This window comes from Sturnira hondurensis, unplaced genomic scaffold (genome assembly GCF_014824575.4).
Source record: "Sturnira hondurensis isolate 20B ecotype Veracruz unplaced genomic scaffold, ASM1482457v3 Scaffold0022908, whole genome shotgun sequence".
NCBI classification, from domain to species: Eukaryota; Metazoa; Chordata; class Mammalia; order Chiroptera; family Phyllostomidae; genus Sturnira; species Sturnira hondurensis.
In genome coordinates, this window is record NW_028095539.1 from 1,911,705 (window position 1) to 1,932,781 (window position 21,077).

The 21,077-nt window shown below is 38.4% G+C and overlaps 1 protein-coding gene and 1 long non-coding RNA gene across 5 annotated transcripts in view; one reads left to right on the forward strand and one right to left on the reverse strand.

Moving 5' to 3' along the window:
• The first annotated feature begins 100 nt into the window (after positions 1–100).
• Positions 101–13,440, forward strand: LOC118980089 (uncharacterized). The gene is made up of 3 exons (XR_005065048.1): positions 101–626; positions 6,810–6,873; positions 13,386–13,440. It is a non-coding gene; the product is annotated as an uncharacterized LOC118980089 (long non-coding RNA).
• SCAI (suppressor of cancer cell invasion) overlaps positions 9,945–21,077 on the reverse strand; it is a 106,405-nt gene continuing 95,272 nt past the window's right edge. For all 4 annotated transcript variants that reach the window (XM_037036447.1, XM_037036446.1, XM_037036445.1 and 1 more), the window contains 4 exons: positions 16,450–16,522; positions 12,933–13,106; positions 12,629–12,729; positions 9,945–10,248 (listed from right to left, as the gene is read on the reverse strand). In XM_037036447.1, the coding sequence (XP_036892342.1) occupies positions 10,102–10,248; positions 12,629–12,729; positions 12,933–13,106; positions 16,450–16,522 (495 nt within the window). In that variant the 3' untranslated portion in view covers positions 9,945–10,101. The remainder of the gene's footprint in view (positions 10,249–12,628; positions 12,730–12,932; positions 13,107–16,449; positions 16,523–21,077) is intronic.

Genomic DNA, 21,077 nt, shown 5'->3' on the forward strand with positions numbered 1-21,077 from the left:
TTCCCCTCCCTGCCTCCCAGTACCCCGCACCCTACAGAACCGCCTTGTCACTTTGTAGGTGATCACTCCAAGTTTGTAACGGGTGCCCCGTGCCTGTGATTGTTAGTTTTTAACTTTTGTGCCTATGACCTGTTGTAGGTTACACATTTTATATCGCAACCCAGGACACATATGCTGTACCATTGGAAGAAGTTTCCAGAATCATACCCTTATTATATAGTGCACTTGATACAGTGCATTTAGTTTAAAAAACAAAAACGCTGGTTGGGCAACCCATGCGTTCATTACGAGGTAAAAACTGCCTCGTACAAAGTGAAGCGTGCAAATTAGCCTTTGTCAGGCCTCCGTGCTCCTCAATGCCAACCAAGCCAGACATTCCCCATTGAAACTGCTCTTGTTCTTGCCCCAGACGCGACACCAACCGGCCCCAGTGTCAACAGCTTCCACTGGATTCCCCTAAATAATCCCTCCCTCCGGAGTTCGAGTTCCGACTTCCAGGAGCAGGGGAGAGGAAAAACCAAGAGTAAGACTAAGAAGGAATATACAAACTAGGAGAATAAGCACTGAATCCAGAGCCCCAAAAGAGTTGGAACTGTATGACATTATCTGAAAGAAGCAAACAAAAGGTAAGAGTTTAGCACGTAAAGTTGTCAACAATTATTAAGAATCAACAACTTTTAAGCAAATATTGTTTATTTTTATATTGATACACTTAATATATATGTGAATTCAAGATACAAAATTCATTTACAAGAGTTCACACCTGATGAATGTAGTCACATTTCTACAGAACATTTATTAATGTAAAAATGCTCTCAATACACTGACAACAAAAATCAAATGCTGTGTAATCTTGTTACTCAATAAACATAAAAATGACAATGTTTAACTTTCCATCCTCTAGTATTTAAGCTCCCTCAAGGTGGTAGGCACCATATGAAAGAAGAAAACTGGAAAGACGCGGGCCTACTACATCCGCTCTGCAGGTCACAGTGTTTAACTCTGAAATTCATTTTGTGAAGTAGTTAGTGAAAGGCTAACTATTCTTTATGATAAATCCCATATACAAAAGTCAAAAGTGATGAACGCAAGGAAAAGAAGTTTCAATAACCTCTCAATTTTTATAAGCTATTAACCAAAACAGACAAAAAGGCTGCTGAAAAAGGACATAAAAAACATCATTAAGAGTATGTATGGCTTAAGTAAGTTTCAAACACAACAGACAAGACTTACAAGATCACAAAAGTTCAAGGCAAATGATACAATATAATTTTCCCTCTTAGTCATTGGTAGTAAATAGCCCCTTCAAAGTTTATTCTACTGACAATGCATATAAAACTAATGAATTCAAATGGTTTGCTGTCTCACAGACTGAGTTGATGGATTCTGTTCTAAAGTATTAATCCACAATACCCAAAACTGACGACAAGTGAGCAACAAGACTACGTCTCAAGGATTACAGTCATTTGTGAATAGCTAGATAGGCAATCAAATAGCTTCATATTTGCACGACAGATTAGCAGCACTTGGATAAGAACTGTTACATGAAAATTATTGTGCTTCAATGTCTTGAGGAGAGCTAATACAACTCTATAATCCCTATATTGTTACAATTCTATAACATTTCAGTTACAGACAAGCACAGTTTTTAAAAAGTATTTCACACCACTAGAAAATCAATTATATTCTCCAAATGTAATTTCTGCTATGATTGAAACAAGTGCATTTCTGCCTAATACCCATAATACAGACTAGGTTCACCATTATTTTCAGGGAAAAACAAACATAACTCATTTTAACTCCTATTTGATTATCTTAACCTTTGTGATGATTTGAATAAAGAAAAATGATATTCAGCCTGACAGTGGAAATTGCTCAGAGAAAAGAATGTGGCCGGAAATGACAATAATTATTAGAGCAAATTAAGAGATGATTTATCACTGCTTCATCAGATCCAATGACTCATGAAACCCCTGTTTGTACTGGTGCTACACACTGAAGATAACCTATTTGGATAAATTCCTTCACTTGTAAAGCTCTACTATGAAATATTAGGACATCACAACTGCCTTTCCTAATATCTAAGACCTTTCCACCTTAACAAGAAGAAACCTCTAAAACATAAGATTCTGATTATTTAACAGCAGGTTTATTAAAAACAAAAACATTTGGAGAACTAGCCATGTGGTCTATGTGACAAAAGGAATGTACCCAGGTAACCGGAAAAAGCCGTGAAAGTCAAGTCCTAAAGTGTTTTACTGAACCATTAAAAGTTATTTTTAATAAAAGATGAAGAAACAAGAGTTTGTTTTTAAAGAACTCATTCTTCAAGAAACAGTAATAATTCTTATTGCCCTAAAACATTTAGTGTGGTTTTTCTTGCGGATTTTAATATATCACAACACATTTTTATAATTTAGAAAAAATCAGTAACATGCAAAGGAGGACAGGAATAAGATTTTTAAAATACTGTGGTTATTTCCCTGTGGTTTGGAAATATTTACTTTAGGATAATCATATATAATCATTTCACATTTTATAATGGTCGATCACACTGATTTGATGCTTGAGAAAACTTATGGGTCAAGTTGTAATGTTCACTAATCTTAATTTTCAATCATGGACAAATGGACATTTGAAACAGTTTCAAAAGAGAAAAGAATATTAGTGATATAACATAAAATTTTATTTTATTTTTAAATAGACCTGTAAACATTTAAAGAGGGGAAGGGAGGGAGGAAGAGAGGGAGAGAAACATCAATGTGTGATTGGTTGCCTCACCCCCTACTGGGGACCTGGCCCACAACCCAGGAATGTGCCCTGACTGGGAATTGAACCAGTGACCTTTTGGTTCTCAGGCTGGCACTCAATCCACTGAGCCACAACGGCCAGAACTAACAAAAAATTTTTAATATTGTTTACTGCAGACCTACAGGAAGGCTGCTATAATTTTCTATCTCATTCTGAAAGTGATAAAATCTCTCAGTCTATTAACTTTCATTCCATAAACTTACCAGAAAGAATCTGAACCCTGAAATTACCAATGTCTCAATAAACACAACACTATACCTAAAAAGATGATTGTCTTAGGACATCCTGGAATTGTCCTCCCAAATAGGAAATACTCCCAATTTACAGTCTGTTCTGTGACCAAATTCATTCAGGCTTATGATTAAGTGAATCTGGAGTGCAAAATTAATATACTTCAAACTATTAAAAAATTCTGACCTACTATTCAAATGTTTTAAAAATTACACAGTTTGATAACTAATTTTAAAAATAACTTTAAAAAACACCAATTAACAAAAATATTTAAAAATTAAGAAATGGTGCTTCAATCAGTGATTAAGTAACAGTGTTAACGCAGAAATGAAATTCTTCTTAAAAGCTAGTATTACACCAAATAAGTGAAAAATACCAACTTTAGCTTAACAGAATATTCCATACCTGCAGATGGAAATATTTCTATGGCACAAAGTAGTTATGTTAATACATTTCTCTTCACCCATTTAGGGGCACGTCCCTTGCATCGTCCTACTGACACCCTTCTCTTCAATAGGTGATTGATTCTATTAACATACCAATTATTTTTCCTTAAACAGAAGGTATACTTGTGAAGTATTTGTCCAAAAAAACTCAGTGAAGCTGGACATAGAGTAATATGTTTTGAAATTCTAGATTGAGGAAAACAAACTGCCATTAAAAAAATTTTTTTAAGTAAAGTAGTCACAGTATGCAGGAAAGAATGGGTGGTCTAGCACTATCAGGTTTAGAGTGCCAATGTCTAGGAGTACAGGAGAACAAGGGAAAGTGCCTGGTTTGCTAAGCCATCCTTATATAACCACCCAGCAACTGGCTCTGCGGCTGTAGGAGTCCTATTCACGGTGGCACCTCGTCTACTGCACTTGTTGCTGCTCTCCTCAAATCAATGCCCACACTGAGCCCGAGTGGGTTCCATGCATTTTAAATACTGGGTTGGTCAACGTGTCCGTTTAGTTCTTTTCGTAAAGACAAATTTTTCATTTTCATCAATAACTTCCTTGATTTGGAGATTTTGAGGTCAGCTCTCGCCATGTGGTATAACGTTGATTGTTCTCTATTTGATGGCTGTCAGCTTCAACTGGTCTATGACCATGGAGCATCGTCCAGTGAGAAATCTCCAGCACAAAACTTTGCAAACCACTTTTGACACATTCAGTCATTCACAGCACCTTCTCCATACATTGCACAAATCTTTGAAATAATTGAAATAATAAAGCATGATATGCAGAAAATGTTGCATATTCTTTCATCTTCAATATTAAAATGGCCACACAAAATGTTTGATAAGTTTTTAAAAAGTGCACACTGATATGACAGCTGTCAAAATCCAATCTTACAGAAAAAAACCAAACGAACTTTCTGGCCAACCCAATCGCGTAACACCCGCCCTGCTAGTCTCCAACTGCAGCAAATGATCTGGTGAACATCAGACTCTATGAATGCGTTCACTGATTTTTCAAAATGCCACATTACCAAATTTTAATATTTATAACATTTTAAATTTAAGACTTTAATTGATAAGTATTAGGGATAGTTGACTGTTTTATTAAAACTACAATGAAGAGGCAAATGCAGTATTTTGGGGGTGGTAAAATTGATTCCTGATGCTAACTTCTCTAACATAATTTCACATTGGGTCAGATAGAACTAATCTTCTGAAGAATACTGGGGTTAACAGTGGTTTTGCAGTTCTATTTTATCATGCAAAAATAACCTCTAATTAATTTCTGTGGTGACTGTATTCAAGTGTATATTAAACATCTTTTACACGCTTCCATGCAAATAAACATGCCCAGTGAAGACAGGCGTAACTGAACACGGATACTCTGTGGTATCTCACAGGTTCACAAATTGGCACTGTACATAATTACTATCCTCTTATCTCCCCCACCTGTCATCTTTGGTAGAGGTTTGAAGGCCCAGAATTTAGAGCACGTCATGCACCTAATATTAAGAATCCTACTTCATGTGTGAATGTATCATCAATTTGCAGAACACAAGCGATCTCATAGAGACAGAGAAATACAGCTGGAGGCTTCTTATTCACTGGAAGCATTTGCTCAGATGAACATACTCATCTTTGATATGCAGCCCCTAAGAAACATCTCCAGTCGGAAATGCCACGATGGGACGAATGTGATCTCAGCTGCTGTACACACGCCGATACCCCTGCTCTCAATGAACTGCACCCAACCTAAGCCCCAGCTAATGCCCCCTTTTCTGCCTCGAAGAATCAGATATAAAATGAGACACAATGGTGAAAACAATTGTTCCAAAATTAGAAGTCAGTGTCAGGCAATAAAATGGCAGCCAGGAACATATTCCCTATTTAAAGGACATTTTCCTATGTATTTTGAAATGTGATCAAAGTAATTTTTCCCACAGTCCCTCGATTCTCAGCATAAATACTTTACTACTTGGTAATAATATTCAACTATGGATCAGGAAAATAAAGGACTAATACAGCTTAAGGATCTGCTGGTGTCTCAGTTTCACATACTTAGGTTTTTCAGGTTTATATCACTAATTTATCATCAGTTTAAAAGAAAATTGGCAGATGAATTTAAAGCTAAGAATATCCAGCCTTCTGTTAAGATCTCCATACCCTAATTTCTACCCCAAATTTACCCATTTTACCCAAACAAAAGCCCCTTAAAATAGAGGCTCATGAATGAGATACAGCCACACCCTAATTACAGCAGCATGAACAATGCCACTATGATGTCCTCACAGAACGTAAATAAACTCAGCCCACAATGGGTACGGGTATATAATATACACATACTATGTCATTGCATACCGATATATTTACAAACATGTACATATATACAAAAAGTATACAGATTGCATTTAGCATCATAAAAATATACACATGCCATTACAAATAAGGATTTCAAGTAAATAAAATCAACAAAAGAGCCCTCAACATAAATACTCTTTACCCTCTCCAATCAAACACACAGGAACACATAAACACCCAAAATATCACCAGGAGATTCATACCATTCATATTAAAAATCAAATCTTTTACTCACTTAGGATGGGGGGTGATTCTGAATCACAGGCAGTGGCCAAGTTTGCAGACCTTGATACCTTACTATCTTTCCCGTGAAGAATGTTCTCTGTGTATCAGGCTGATTACAAGTCTCCATGGATAACTAAGTACAAGATTTTTCAACTGAGGCCAAACCCCTTCTAAGAGACAGAAAAAGTACAAAGTCACACAGGTCAGAGATTAAACCTGAAGAAGAATGCTACAAAAAGCTCCATAATTGAGATATAAAAAAGCAGATTTGCTGATTTTCCCTTTGCCTCAATGAAATTCAGTTCAATCACCACCTAATCTGTTTTAGGGAATTCTGTTACAAAAACAAGATGGCAGAAGCCACACGTGAGGAAAAATAAAACCCAGACTCCAGATCAGAAGTTTAAGTCATGACTAGATTGCACTTTGCTTTTATAATCGCAGAACATTTCAGCTTGGTAAAAATATAAAGGGTACAATAAATTCTATGTGCTTTGAGAGGTTTTGAGAGCACCACTTCCTTAGAGGAAAACACACACACACACACACACACACACACACACACACACACAATCCTGGCTAAAATCACACAAAATGTCTAACTTGTGGCTTCTTTTTAATTAATGCACAAAAATTTGCTAGGGCTGCCTGATTTACTGGTCTTAATATTTGATATTAAAAAATACCATAACCTTTGTGCCAAAATATACATCTCTAATTATTTCTTTCTCGTTCACTATAGAAAACAACCTGAGCTACTGGAAAGACTGGGCTGAGATCAGGAGATCTGAGTTCTAACCATCACTGTGAGTAAACGAATAGTTTTGGTGGTGGTGGGGTTGTATATTTCCTTTTTGTAAAATAGGGGAGATAGGTGCATTACCAACTTCAGAAATATACGGGTAAAGAAAGAGAAATTAATTCCTTGTGCTTAATTTTGTTTTGTATATAGCTGACTTCTTGTAGTCTTCTACTCCCTATTTTGTTTATGCTAATTTGAAGGATAAGAGACTGTATCAGAATCTCCAGGGGAGTGTGCGCCATTTGAAAACAAAGAAGTGCCCTTTCCTATTGCTTTGCTCTGTTCTTAGTTCCAATATTTCAATTTCTGTGAAATCTAAAAATAAATAAAGGGTTCAATATCTTTACATTTCTAAAGGGGAGCAGCATGCACTGGAAAAAATGAGACTCTTTGCCACTGCCGTCTCAACCCCACTGGGTGATTGTCCTTCCACGTTTCTTTGTCCTTGATTAAAGTAATGCCTTAAAATGTACGAGGGGGTTCAGTAACCTCTGTTTATGTTTAAAACTTTTATAATAAAAGGTAAAAAACCAGAGAGAGAAAAGACAAAGAAATACTAAGTGTTTTCACAAATATGATCTTCTTAATAAGGTCTACCCTGATCATTCATTTCAACATTGCTCTTTGCCCCAAAAGAAACGAATAAAATTTCTCTTACAGCTATCTAATTTTTCTTCATACTACTTATAAATTTCTAACATAAAATTAGTTAATTATTACACATATTGCCTGACTCCTCCTACTTTAGTGGAAGCTTCATGAAGACAAGAATTTTTAAGTCTACTTTGACTGCTTCCCCACAGTACCTAGAAAAGAATCTGGAGTAGGGATGTGGTTCAACACACTTTTTTTTGAAGGCATGAATGAAACAATAGTTTAGAATTTTCTAGCAGTTTTCCTCTCAAGATCACTTTGGCTCACTTAAAAATTTTAACTACCGGTAAGCAATTTATACCACCATTAGCTTAAGAAGCAATGTCATCATCTAAACCCTCGCTGTGATGTCTGAGACCCCTTATTCTTAGATAAACGCATTTCTCATCACAGAAGCTCTAATATTTCAGGACTCACTCTCTCTGAACTAGTTTCTACAACAACTAAGTGGGACCCAGATATTTTCTTGAATAAAAACTAGTTAAATATAATCTAGAAAAGCAAATATTGTGTATGCTAAATCAGGGAAACTAGTTTTCCAGGTGATATGGGTAAAGAAATCAATACCTTTGGAATCAAGAGTTCAAATTATAGAACCATTCAATTGGACAGCACCCGGGGCCAATGCCTTCATTTTGCAGATGAGAATGCTAAAAAGCAGACATGCAGACACCCGCCCAGGGCATAAAGCTAATGACCGGGAAAGCCAGAATTAGAACTCAGGCCTCCTAGTTCTCAGACCAGTGTTCTTTATGCTAAACAGGTGAGGATAAAGCTCAGGATGTAAAACATTATTTTAAGCAGCAGAGAACAGGAACATATGTGTTGCTGGGAACGTCACTGGCACAGAACTTCGCGAGAGCTGACGCAGCAGCCAGACCACTAAGGCCTGTTATGCTGGAGTCAGGAGAATGCAGAACTCACAGGGAAGCTCCAACGTTAGCAAAGGGGCTGAGAAAAGGGAAAACAGTCTTTATCTGCTAAGGAAAAACCACCCACGAGCAAAGAAAATCTCTACCCAGAATAATGTTTCCAAAGCTTTCTGAAATAATGTTTAAAAGAACAAACAATTCAAAAATTAATAAAACATCACAAAGTCCCCCCAAAACAAGAATAGTAGCTTCAAGACTTCAGGTGAAAAATCAGCCAATTGAAACAAGTGTATGAATAACGTGGACCCAACTAATTCTGTATGACAGAAATGAAAACCAAGTTGAAAATATTACAGAAAAAATTCCCTAGGGACTTAGGAAAGCAGCCGCAAAAGCTATCACCATTTCCCCTGGGGCTGCCAGAGGTAGAATGTGAGCCTGCACAGAAAACTGAGCAGGAGGGTTTTTGATTGGTAATTTTCTGAACTTGAATTCTGTGGAGTTAAAAGAGAGGGGAAAACATTACAGCTAGTGCCTGCGAAATTATGAAGGGGATGGCAGGGAGGAAAAACACCAACATCTTTATATTATATACCGAGTCCTATTTAAAATAATAAAAAACGTATGCATGAATATAAAATATTAAATAAAACAAGTTTTAAAAAACCTTATTGCCAAATTGTCAATGCAAAAGCAACTTCCATTTTAGGTTAAATAATAATTCAGTTACCCTCAGCTAAAATGAATAATATCTCTGACTCTGAAGTCTCATAAATATGAACTACGTAAAAAGATTACAAAGTCTGAACTGTGTTCCACGGGCTTCCATCTAGACAGACTTTAAACCTGATCTTATGAACAAAGAATTTAAATAGAATTCCTACTGCAAATACTGTATTATAAAACCAACAATCTGCATTTTAAATGAGATACTTAAAAGTGGCTCTTTTTCATTTCAACACTCAAAGACTATGAAGGAAACAAAATATGCAAACACATCCCATAGTAACACAGGACTCACACATACCAAATGATATTCATCCCTCTCAAGACCCCAGTGAAAGATTTAGCCTTCAGATACAAAGATTTAGCCTTGTATCTGTAGGACAGATACAAATCAGTCCTACACAGTTTCTGAAATTCTAACAGTATTTAAACAAGTGAAATGATTTCAAGAACTGTCTTGATTATACTTCAGAGAATCATACACTTTCTACCTACTAAGTTGGAATGAAAAGAAATCGTATGGCAGGACTCTGTTCTTGATTTCTAATAGTCCGTGCTGGCTAGTTTCCTCTCTGAACAATTATGTATTTTCCAAATCCACACACGAAAGGTCCAAGTTAAAAGTTGGATTTTTCTTCATTGTACAAAAATAAATAATTTACTCTTCACAGGGTGAGAATAGTGACTATTTGAGTGTAGGGTTGGATGCTGGAGGCACGCTTCCATACCTCAAAATGAAAACAGAAAAAGAAAAAAAATCCCAAGATTCGTTGAGTTTTTAAAAAGACCCCCCAAATTGTATTTTAAAATAATTACCCTAAAAGTATGAACATTTTTTTCAGTTTGTTCTTAAAATGGTGGTCCTAAATTAAAAAATAAAAACTTAAGTAACACCACTGTGTGTCTGTCATCACATTAGAAAACGGCACCATTTAAAATCTGTGGCAAATGAAAAACTGTTTCGACAAGAGGATTTTGGGTCAATAGTCATCTATGGTATTTTCAAAGAAGACGTTTCGAACATCCAGAATGGATGCCAACTCCAAAATGTGCTTCTGGAGGTGCGGGTTCTCCACTGTCTCGTCCCTTGGCAGCTGTGGGTATGACTCAGGGTAGTTTCGTGTTTCCTAACAGGCAAAGAAGAGAAAAGTCAAGTTTGTAGTTTAATGACAGAAAATCACAAACACTAATATTACTGTACAATTGTTCACATTAACAATATCAAGGAGTAACATTGATTTTGTGTATTTTTCTCTTTCATATTGGTATGATTCTTTCTGGTAACATATTTTTTGAACATATAAAATTGCTGGCAGTTGACCACTTTGACCTTAAAAAAAATGACAATTTCATATGGTTCAACCTAGTCTATTAATTTAGTGAGTTAATTAACAAATATTTACTGGGGCCAATCATTTCTGGGCATTATGCTATATTGTAGAAACCATGTAATTTCTACTTGTTAGGGGAGAGAGAAATCCCAGCATGTTTCAACAAGTATTTGTTAAATGAATGAATAAATAAAATTGTAGTAGAAATTAAAATGAGAGAAAAAAGATGAGAAGCATGGGCCTTTGAAATTAATTGTAAGAGGGGGATGTGTCAAAATGACTAAGATTTCAGGAATGGGTAACTCTAGAGAAAAGTCTGGAACCAGTGAGAGAAAAAAGAGAATAAGGAGCTGATTTGGGGGTAGTATAAAGCTTCAGGTTTTAGGTAAAAATGTATCATATTTTATTTTTATTTTTAAAAGATGTTATTTATTTATTTTTAGACAGAGAGGAAGGGAGGGGGAAAGAGAAGGAGAGAAATATCACTGTGTGATTGCCTCTCACATGCCTCCTACAGGGGACCCGACCTGCAACCCAGGCATGTTCCCTGACTGGGAATTGAACCAGTGACCCTTTGGTTCAGACCAGTGCTCAGACCACTGAGATACACCAGCCAGGGTGGTTTATTTTATTTGTGGTAATAGAGTAATACAATTAGAACTGCCCCTCAAACACAAGTGGAAAATTTAAGGCTGCATCTCAGAAGACAAGTTTGAGCAATATATGTAATAAACACTGATACAATCTGCATGGCGAGAAATCTTAAAGCCATTAAAATAGATGAGATTTCCAAGAATATTAGCAAAAAATAAAAGAAGCAGTTCCTAAAAAGGCAGATGAAGGTTCAGAAAATGGAAAATAAATCAAAAAAGGAATAATGAAGAAGAAAAAAATTGTATAATTATAGGACAGCAAAAGAAAAAGACAATTTCAAAACCCTATTAATTCTCATTTGGCCATTTCTATAAACCATGATCTTGCCACATATTTAAAATTTCCGGAAGAAACAAGTTACTACTTTTCTATGCATCTCACATGACAGCTCACATAGTCAAATGTCATTTCTATCTCTCTTATTCCTGTAGGCCTCACTCATTACACTTACAAAGACCAAAATTTTTTAAAGATTTTATTTATTTTTTTAGAGGCGGGGGTAGGGAGGGAAGGAGAAAGAGAGGGAGAGAAACTCAATGCCTTGGGTCACAGTTGCCTTACTCCCTACTGGGGACCTGGCCTGCAACCAGGCACGTGCCCTGAATGGGAATTGAACCAGTGACCCTTTGGTTCACAGGCCTGAGCTCAGTTCACTGAGATACACCAGCCAGGGCACAAAGACCAAATTTTTGTTTTACTACATTAAATACAGGAAACTAATAGAAGATTTCACAGTGGCAATGTATATTATAATGAAAAACTGGAAACAACCCAAATGTCCATTATCAGTAACTAGATGAGTAATTTGTGCTACATAGTCAAATAATAAAATCCTATACAGCAGTGAATATGAATGAGTAAAAGCTATGGTCAGTCATCAACGTGGCTCAATCTCAGGAATACAATAGGGAGTGAAAAAAGCAAGTTGTAAAATACATAAAATATGGATCCATCGATCTGTTGTGTAAGAATACAAGTACATGTGGCAAAACTTCAACGAAAAGTGAATGATAGTTATGAAAATCAGGATTTAGGTTTCAGCTGAGAGGGAAACAGGATTACAGAGGACGCACAAAGGGCCTCGGAGGCAATGAAAATGTTCTACCTCTTAAATTGAGTGGCAGGTAATCAGACATGCCTTATTTTGTCCATCTTTAATACTTTAAGTACAATAAATACAATAATTTGTTAATAGGATTTTGGATCTATTCAAACTCTATTTAATCCAGGTAAAATATAACATGTTTCTTAAATACCTAACATGGTAAAATTGGTCATTAAAATATTCTTTGCCTGCCCTGGTTGGTGTAGCTCAGTGGATTGAGCGCGGGCCTGTGAACCAGAAGATTGCGGTTCAGTTCCTTGTCAGGGTACATGCCTGGGTTGCAGGCCAGTTCCCAGCAGGGGATGCATGAGACACAACCACACATTGATATTTCTCTCCTCCTCTCCTTCCCTTCCCCTCTAAAGATAAACAAATAAAACCTTTTTAAAAAATTAAAAAAAATTATTCTTTGCCTACCCGAAAAATCTTGTGCATCCTCATGGTGGCTGAACAAAAGACAAATCTTGTGAGAAGCAAGCGGAGAAATTCATCTCCAAAGAACTGCAGGAATGCCTGATCTGCAAAGAGGAGAGAGATGACAGTAAAACGAAACTTAAAGGGAAAAATACATTTCCAAGGGGAAGAAAAGTTCAGGAAAACCTTCTCAACTTTCCTGCCTTCAACAAATACCTTTAAAAAGTCAAACAATTTCAACGGTTTTTTAAATTTTTAAACCATTATAGTACGTTCTGTTAAGTGTGCCATTAGATTAGTAGGGTACCTATTGTACGTGAATGCGTCAGTAGCTGGGCAATGTCACGGTTGATTTTTCGAAGATATTCTTGACACTTTTCCCACAGGCCTCTACGCATGCTTGACAATCCAGAGACAAATAGGAAGGCCATTAGAGGATTGTTCAAAAAGAGAGTGAAGAGGCTACCTCGTTGAGATTGATCTGTAATAACAAACATGTTTTATATATACATATTCACACATACATAGAAAACACTTTGTAAAAGATAAGGATGCATTTGATGATTATTTTAATATACTGATGATGTGTAAAATTAAAGCTACATCATTAAATCATAATTCAACAAAGTAGATTCTGCAAGGAACTACAAAAACATATTCCAGGTACCTTGCTTTCTGCTGAACAAACTTTAGAGCCTAGTAAACTAAAGAGAAAAAGAACGTGAACATATTCCTTTGCCGTTTCCCCTCCAACTCACAGATCTTATCCAAAGACAGCAAGGTCTGGCTCATGGCAATTCATGACAGAATTCTCTGGTGAGTACTAGGATTGCCAGTCTTTTTCACTCTTTTGTTAGTTGCTCTTTCTCCACTTCTCCCTTCAATATCAACCCTTCCTTTCTTTGGCCTTATACATCGCTGATCTCACCCATTCCCATAATTTTGATTATCATTTATATGCCTACTGATTCCCAATTCTCTATCTGCAGCCCAGACTGAGCTCCTTAGGTCTAGAACTGTGCTGTCTTGCAGCACTTAAAAAGAACTTAAAATGTGACTGGTCCAAATTGAGACACTGTGAAGTGTAAAATGTACATGAGATTTCAAAGCAGGTATACAAAAAGACACATAAATTTTTTTAATTTTATAGATTTTATTTATTTATTTTTAGAGAGAGGGGAAGGGGAAGGAGGGAGAGCATCATCAGTGTGTGGTTGGCTCTTGCACATCCCCTACAGGGGACCTGGCCCGCAACCCAGGCATGTGCCGGACTGCAATCAAACTGGTGACCCTTTGGTTCACAGGCTGGCACTCAATCCACTGAGCCACACCAGCCAGGGCTTAAAAGACACATTTTTAACATTAATTTCACTAGTTATTTTCTACTTTTTAAAAAACATGGCTACTAGAAAACTTAAAATTACATACGTGGCTCCCATTATATTTCTATTGAAGAGTTGCTCTAGACTACTAAATTCAACCTAACTCTCAAAGGTAACTTTGAACTCAACATGTCAAAAACCGGCAACAAATTTTCCCCCTTTTGTTTTCTTACAAATCCACTTCTTATTCAGTATCATTATTTCTATCAGCACCTCAGCCAGAAACCTGAAGTCCATCCTGCCTCCTTCCTCTCCCTTATTTCCTCACCATCGCCAAGCCCATCGCCAAACCCTGTTGGTTCTTTGGCTAGTATTTTCTGAAGCCAGCTAACCAGCCACTGTCCTGCCTTGACTACTACGATCTCTATTTCCATCCATGCTCCTGTCCAATTCATTTTACATAAGATTAACTGAATGCTCTTTCCCGATATGCCATTTAAAATCTTTTATTAGTCCTTTGGTGGTACCCCACTGCCCTTCATTTAAATAAGAAAAGGTTTTTCTTAACTCAGTCCCACAATTCCAAAGTCTCCCTTTTATTTTTTTTAATAATTCTTTTATTTAATTCTTGTTCAAGTACAGCTTTCTGTCTTATATTCCCAACCCTGCCCGCTCCCCCAAACTCTCCCTTTTAATGAGCGGGAACTATCTTAATTGCTCTAAATGTTCTGTAATTCTACATGTCCTTCAGCTGCACTTTAGACGCACTTCATTCACTCTCAAAAGCTGTTAGGAGTTAGTTCCTCAAGTGTTCCGCATGCTTCCTCCCGAGACACCAGGCCCGGTGGTAACTGTCTGATAGGCTGGCTGTGTCTTCTGTTAGACGACTGGCTCTGCGAGAAACACGGCTCCATCTCGCAGAGTGTTAGCTCCAGCACCAAACACTGTCCCTGACAAATACATGTTGACTAGATATTTGTTGAATGAATGAACTCTTGGGTAAGGAGAAAACTGTGGACTTTAGATACCAGAGGCACAGGAATCTAATCTGACATCCAAATACTTAGATATCTGTAGATTTTGTGCCCAGAAGGGGAACATTTAGGGATTAGAGGGCTAAGCTTTATAGCACAAAAGATAGGATACTGGACTAAAAAATATTAAAGATGTACATTATAACTAAGCATATTAATAATGATAGCTGGCACATACGTAATACTTATTATGCATCCAGAATTATGAGGCTGGTACTATTACTATTTTCATTTGCTAGGAAATACTGAAGCACAGAGTGGCCAAGGAGCCACCCAAGGTCACACAGCTAGTAAGTGGTTGAGTTGCGATTCAAGTTCAATCGGTTTGCTTTCAGAGTCTGTGTTTTCATACTATGCGTAATAAAGCCTTGCAGACCAGATGGTCCTGGTGTTAACCCATTACGTCATGCAGTTTTAACTAAAGCTCCCCCTTGAGAGGACCGATTGACAGCAAAAAGTACTCCCAAGTCATTGGAAGGGGTTACCCTTCTCCAGAGCAACAGGTTAACAAATTCCTCAAAGCAGGAGAATTTTACCGTTGTTTGAAGGTAAGTTCTATCCCTCAGTAATTTGACTTTTGGTTACAGGAACTTAGTATTTCTATATGTTTCTCCCTGTTAAATAGCAGAACTTACCTCAAAACAACAGTGACAAGTCTCCAGCTTCTCTCAGGCATTCAAATGCTGACCATCACTTCCTGTGTCAAACTATGTCAGCAGACAGGACTTCTGGCTGGGAAGTAGCAGTAAAATGCCATCTCCCACAGAGAGACATCAGCACTATTCACAGTCAGGGAGATAGTGCACGGGTGACAAGTACTGCTGAAACAGCGTTAAGGTTCGTTTAGTACCGTACCTAGCTTAATGCCTGGGCAACAGAACCAGACAGCATGTGTTGCCAGCTACAGACAAATTATTGAAAGTCTTTCCTTTCTTATTCGTCTGAGAAATGGCCAGAACACTGACCTGTCTCTCCGGCACTCTGAGAAGAGGTTCTTTTATCTAAAAATACAACCAGGTAAAAATGTGGATAAAAGAAACCCTTTATGTTGTGCCAGTTAGGGTATCCTAACTCACAGGCATAGGCTGAGAAGTCTTCTTGACCAGAAATCTTACAATCTTAAAAGATGTAACCAGCGATTACAGGAAATCACACTACATGGTGAGAACAAGCTCTCTGAAAACAAACAGCTACAAAGCACACTTTAAAATTCACAAATTTTAAGTTCCCCAAGAGCAAGGGACCAAAACCACCCCTGACTCAAGGATGCTTTACCATTTCTTTGAGAACTACCGCAAGGCCTAATGGTAGCAAGACTTCTGGTTGATTTCAGACTGACACGTGCTACATTGAACACCATACATCCACATGTGATCATTATAGGTGGGAAGCAAAGATCAATATTACCCAGAATATAGACAGTGTTTACTTGCAACCTATGGATAGAAGAGGTAATGACGGAACATACCTTGTAAAGCTTTTGGATATGCTGTAGGAGAAAGCAAGCAGACTAGTGGCTGTCCAAATAAGTTTGTGAAATTCTGTAACATATAAGAATTTAAAGCGTTCGTTAAAGGCTTGACCAAAGACAGTCATTTTCTAAAGCATATCATTAGTGTTTAGGTTGGGCTCTGACTCATAAGCAGCTGCAGACACATCGGCAACAGCTGAAGAGACTGCCATTCATGTATAACTACTATGAATAATAGGCTTTCTTAAAATAGTATAGTTCGCACTGACTAAGTGAACTATTGATTTTTAAAATAAAGGCATAGATACTGTTGCAGTGTTACAGGGTACAGAGGGAGGTCATCTGGCTGTCTGCCCGGAGGCCACCCGTGGGCAACATGCACTGATGGGTGTATGCACGAGGGGAGTTTTCTGAGCTCTGAGGTCTGGCTCTAAAACCCGACCTCACCGGTCTGTGAAGAGGAGATGCACCTCTCACTGTGAATCGCATTCACTGCTCACAGAGAATGATGTATAAGACTAGAATTCTAAGACTAGAATGTTGATGTGAGAATTAAACTGACTCTTTGCATGCTTTAAGGGTATTCTTTCCCTAAAGGCAGATCTACATGGGAAATAAAATTATAAACTGTTTGGTAAAACAAGATAGATAAGATTAAAAGTAAACTTGGGACACCAGGCAAGAGGGCGGTGTAGGCAGACATGGCTCATCTCTTCGCACACCTACATCAAAACTGCAGCTAAAATGTAGCACCACCATCACTCAGAACCGGCAAAAATCGAGTTGAATGGAGTCTGACAACTATACAGGTAAAGAAACCACATCCGTACAGATGGGGGTAGGAGGGGTGCAGATGTGGAATGGGCTGGTCCTACATCAACATGTGGTGGATAAAAATTCCGGGGGGATATCTCAGAAGCCAGGAGTCCCAGACCCACACCAGGCCCCCCCAGCCCAGGATGAAACAGTGGGGATTGAGTTGGTGGAAGAAACTGCTGGAGCTCCAAGCAGTTCCTCTGAAAGAATCCCCACACGGACTCACCTACTCAGACTCGCTCCCTCTGAGCTCCAAGCCCGGGATCACAGCTGTAAAGGCACCAGTGGTACATAGGGAGGCACTGATGTGTCAGGCATCAGGGCGAGCAGGGGCCATCGTCCCTTCGCTGAACACTCCCCACACAAAGCCAGTAGGCTAGTGCCATGTCTGAGATTCCATCAACCTGGCTAAGCTGTTTGGCCTGCCTTGGAGATTCCCAGAGACTCTGCCCCACCCAACTCACAGGCCCACCTAAGCTGCTTTTCCATAGGAATGGCTGGTCTTGGCTCTGCTTCTTAACTTCCTAAATCCTCTCAAACGAGTAACAGCCAGCCTCAGTGAACCCCACGCCCCCCTGCCCCCTTGCCCCCCAACCCGAGCAGCCAGATTAGGATCACGGCTTGGCTTCACCTGGGAATCTCCAAGCCCAGCACAAGTAGCAGCCATCTCAGATGCCTCATAGCTCAGGCAGGGTGGTGGCCCTGGGAAAAACATAGGTGGAGGCTGACCTTGGCTTGCACCCCCTGGGAAATCCCCAGGGCCAGCACACCCAATGGACAGCTACAGACCACATCAGAGTACTACCACCCTGCACCTGCACAGCTGATCTGCCACAGAGTGTGGAAGTTCATGGTCAGTGGCCACAGCCAATCGTTGCAACTGATTGGCCTGGGTAAATCCCTCCCATTGATCTGCCAGCAACAACCAAGGCTCAACTACAAGAGGAGAGTGTACTGAGCCCACACAAAGGGCGAATCTCAAGTACCCAGCTTGGGTGATAGGGAAGTCTGTGTCACTGAACCCCACAGGGCACCTACTATATTAGGCCACACTGCCAAGACACAGAGTCCAAGCAGCTCTGCCTAATACATAGGAGCAAACACAGGGAGGCTGCCAAAATGAAAAGATAAAGAAACATGACTTAAATGAAAGAATAGATCAGAACTCCAGAAAAATAGCTAAACAAAATGGAGATAAGCAATCTAGCAGATGCAGGGTTCAAAAGACTGGTTGTAAGGATGCTCAAGGGACTTAGTGAGGACATCAGCAGCAGAAAACAGATCCAGTCAGAAACTAAGGATACACTAATTGAAATAAAGAACAATGTACAGGGAAACAACAGTAGAGTGGATGAAGCTAAGAATCAAATCAGTGATTTGGAACATAACAAAAACAACCAATCAGAATAACAAAAAAAGAATCCAAAAATATAAGGATAGTATAAGTTGCCTCTAGGAAAACTTCAAGAGGCCCAACATTCACATCATAGGGGTGCCAGAAGAAGAGAAAGAGCAAGAAATTGGAAATCTATCTGAAAAAATAATGAAAGAAAACCCCCCTAATTTGGTGAAGGAAATAGACACACAAGTCTAGGAAGCACAGAGAGTCCTAAACAAGATGGATGCAAAGAGCCCCACTCCAAGACACATCATAATTGAAATGCCAAAGGGTTAAAGATAAAAAGAGAATCTTAAAAGCAGCGAGAGAAAAGAAATTAGTTATCAGATGGGTGCCAGATGTGAGGGGGTGTGGGAGAATGGATGAAGAGGTGAGAGGATTAAGAAGTACAAATAGGCCCTGGCTGGTGTGGTTTAGTGGATTGAGCACCGGTTGGCTAGCCAAGGGGTCACCAGTTCGATTCCCAGTCGGGGCACATGCCTGGGTTGCAGGCCAGGTCCCCAGTTCAGGGTGCATGAGAGGCAACCACACATTGATGTTTCTCGCCCTCTGTTTCTCCCTACCTTCCCCTCTCTCTAAAAATAAGTAAATTTTTAAAAAAAGTACAAATAGCCACGGGGATGTAAAGTACAATATAGGAAATGGAGTAGCGAAAGAACTTAACACACATGACCCATGGACATGAACAATGGTAGGGGGACTGCCTGAGGGATGGGAGGTCCTGGGTAGAGTCAGGGCACAGGGGGAAAAATCAGGACAACTGTAACAGCATAATCAGTAAAATACTATAAAAAACAAAGAGAAATAAAAATAAAGTACAAAAAACTTAATAAAAACTGGGAAAAAACAAAAATAACTAAAAAACCACTCTTTAATCATAAAAATAAAGACTAGAACAAATGGAAAGACATACTATATTCTTAGAGAGGAAGCCATTCTAAGGATGCCACATTAATTTATTAAAATTTGAACCAACCTCAAAAAATGGCCACAGATTTTTCCCCTGCAACTGAAAAAAAATAATCCCTGTTTATAAGGAGAAAGTAGATTAGCCAGAAAACTCTGCAAAAGAAGAGCAGAGAGGGAACAAGCCCCATCCGCTATTAAAACATACTTTAAAGCCTCAGTAATAAAAAATAAGGGTGGGGAATGGGGCACATCTGTGATAGTGTCAACAATAAAGAAAAAGGAAAAAAAGAAAAAGAAACCGAGAACTTTGAAAAAATACATGTGGCCCTGACAAGAGAGTAGGCAGAAGCCCAAGGAAAAAGACTGGAGAGCCCAGCATGTGATACCCAAACAGTCGGGACTGACTGCACATGATGAAGGTGACAGTTTTAGTTGGCAGGAAAACTGGAGAGCCATGCAGAAGAAAGTTTGTCCCATACTTCACACCACACACTAGGATAAAACATTTCAAAGATTTAAATGTAAAAACTTGAACCATGCAAATGTTGAATGAAAAATAGAAGAGTTATTTTTGTAACCTAGAAGAGCTTCCTATTACGATGATGGTTAATCAACCCAGTCACAAAAATCAAAGTCCCATACATAGTAAAATACAGCATAAACTAAATCAAAAGCCAAATGATGTTCTGGGAAGTATATCTGCAACTCACATTACAAAGGATTAATGTCCTTAAAATAGAAAGAATTTCTCAAATCAGTAAGAATGAGTCTGCTAAACCAGTAGAAAAATTGGCAAAAGACAACAAGAGAATTCACAGGAAAGGAAACCCAATCAGCTCAAATACATCAAAGATGCTGAACCTTATTGACAAGGGAAAGAAAATCAAAGAGACACTAAATTTCAAATTGTAATCTACTACTTTAGCATTTTTTCTAAAAGTTTGAAAATATATGCTCTTGGCAAAAATATGGGTAAACAAATGCATATGTAGATGGTAGGAATATACATTAGCACAAACAATGTAGAAGACAATCTGGCAGGCTGCACTGAATTCACACATATATTCCATTACCACAGCAATTCCACAACTAGGAACTTACTCTATCACTGTACTCCCGAACCTGTAAAAGAAGTCCCAAGTTATTCCTTGCAGCATTGTTAATAATAGTAAAGGCTTAGAAACAACCACACGACCAGCAATAAGGGACTCGTAGACTAAATCATGGCACAACCATACAACGGAATGCTGTGCAGCTACAAGGAACAAACGAAGAAGTCTTTACGAGTGGATGCAGACCTCCAACATTTCTTCCCGGTGGAAAAAAGTACCATACAGAGAAGTTGTGTATGGCATGTGACTACCATTTATATGGCATATCTTGGCTTCTATATGCATTTAGAAGTTTTTTTTTTTCTAGAAGGATGAACAAAAAACAGATAGCAGTGATTACTTAAAGGGAGAGACAGTGACTGAGTGAATTGGGACTGGGAGGAATAACA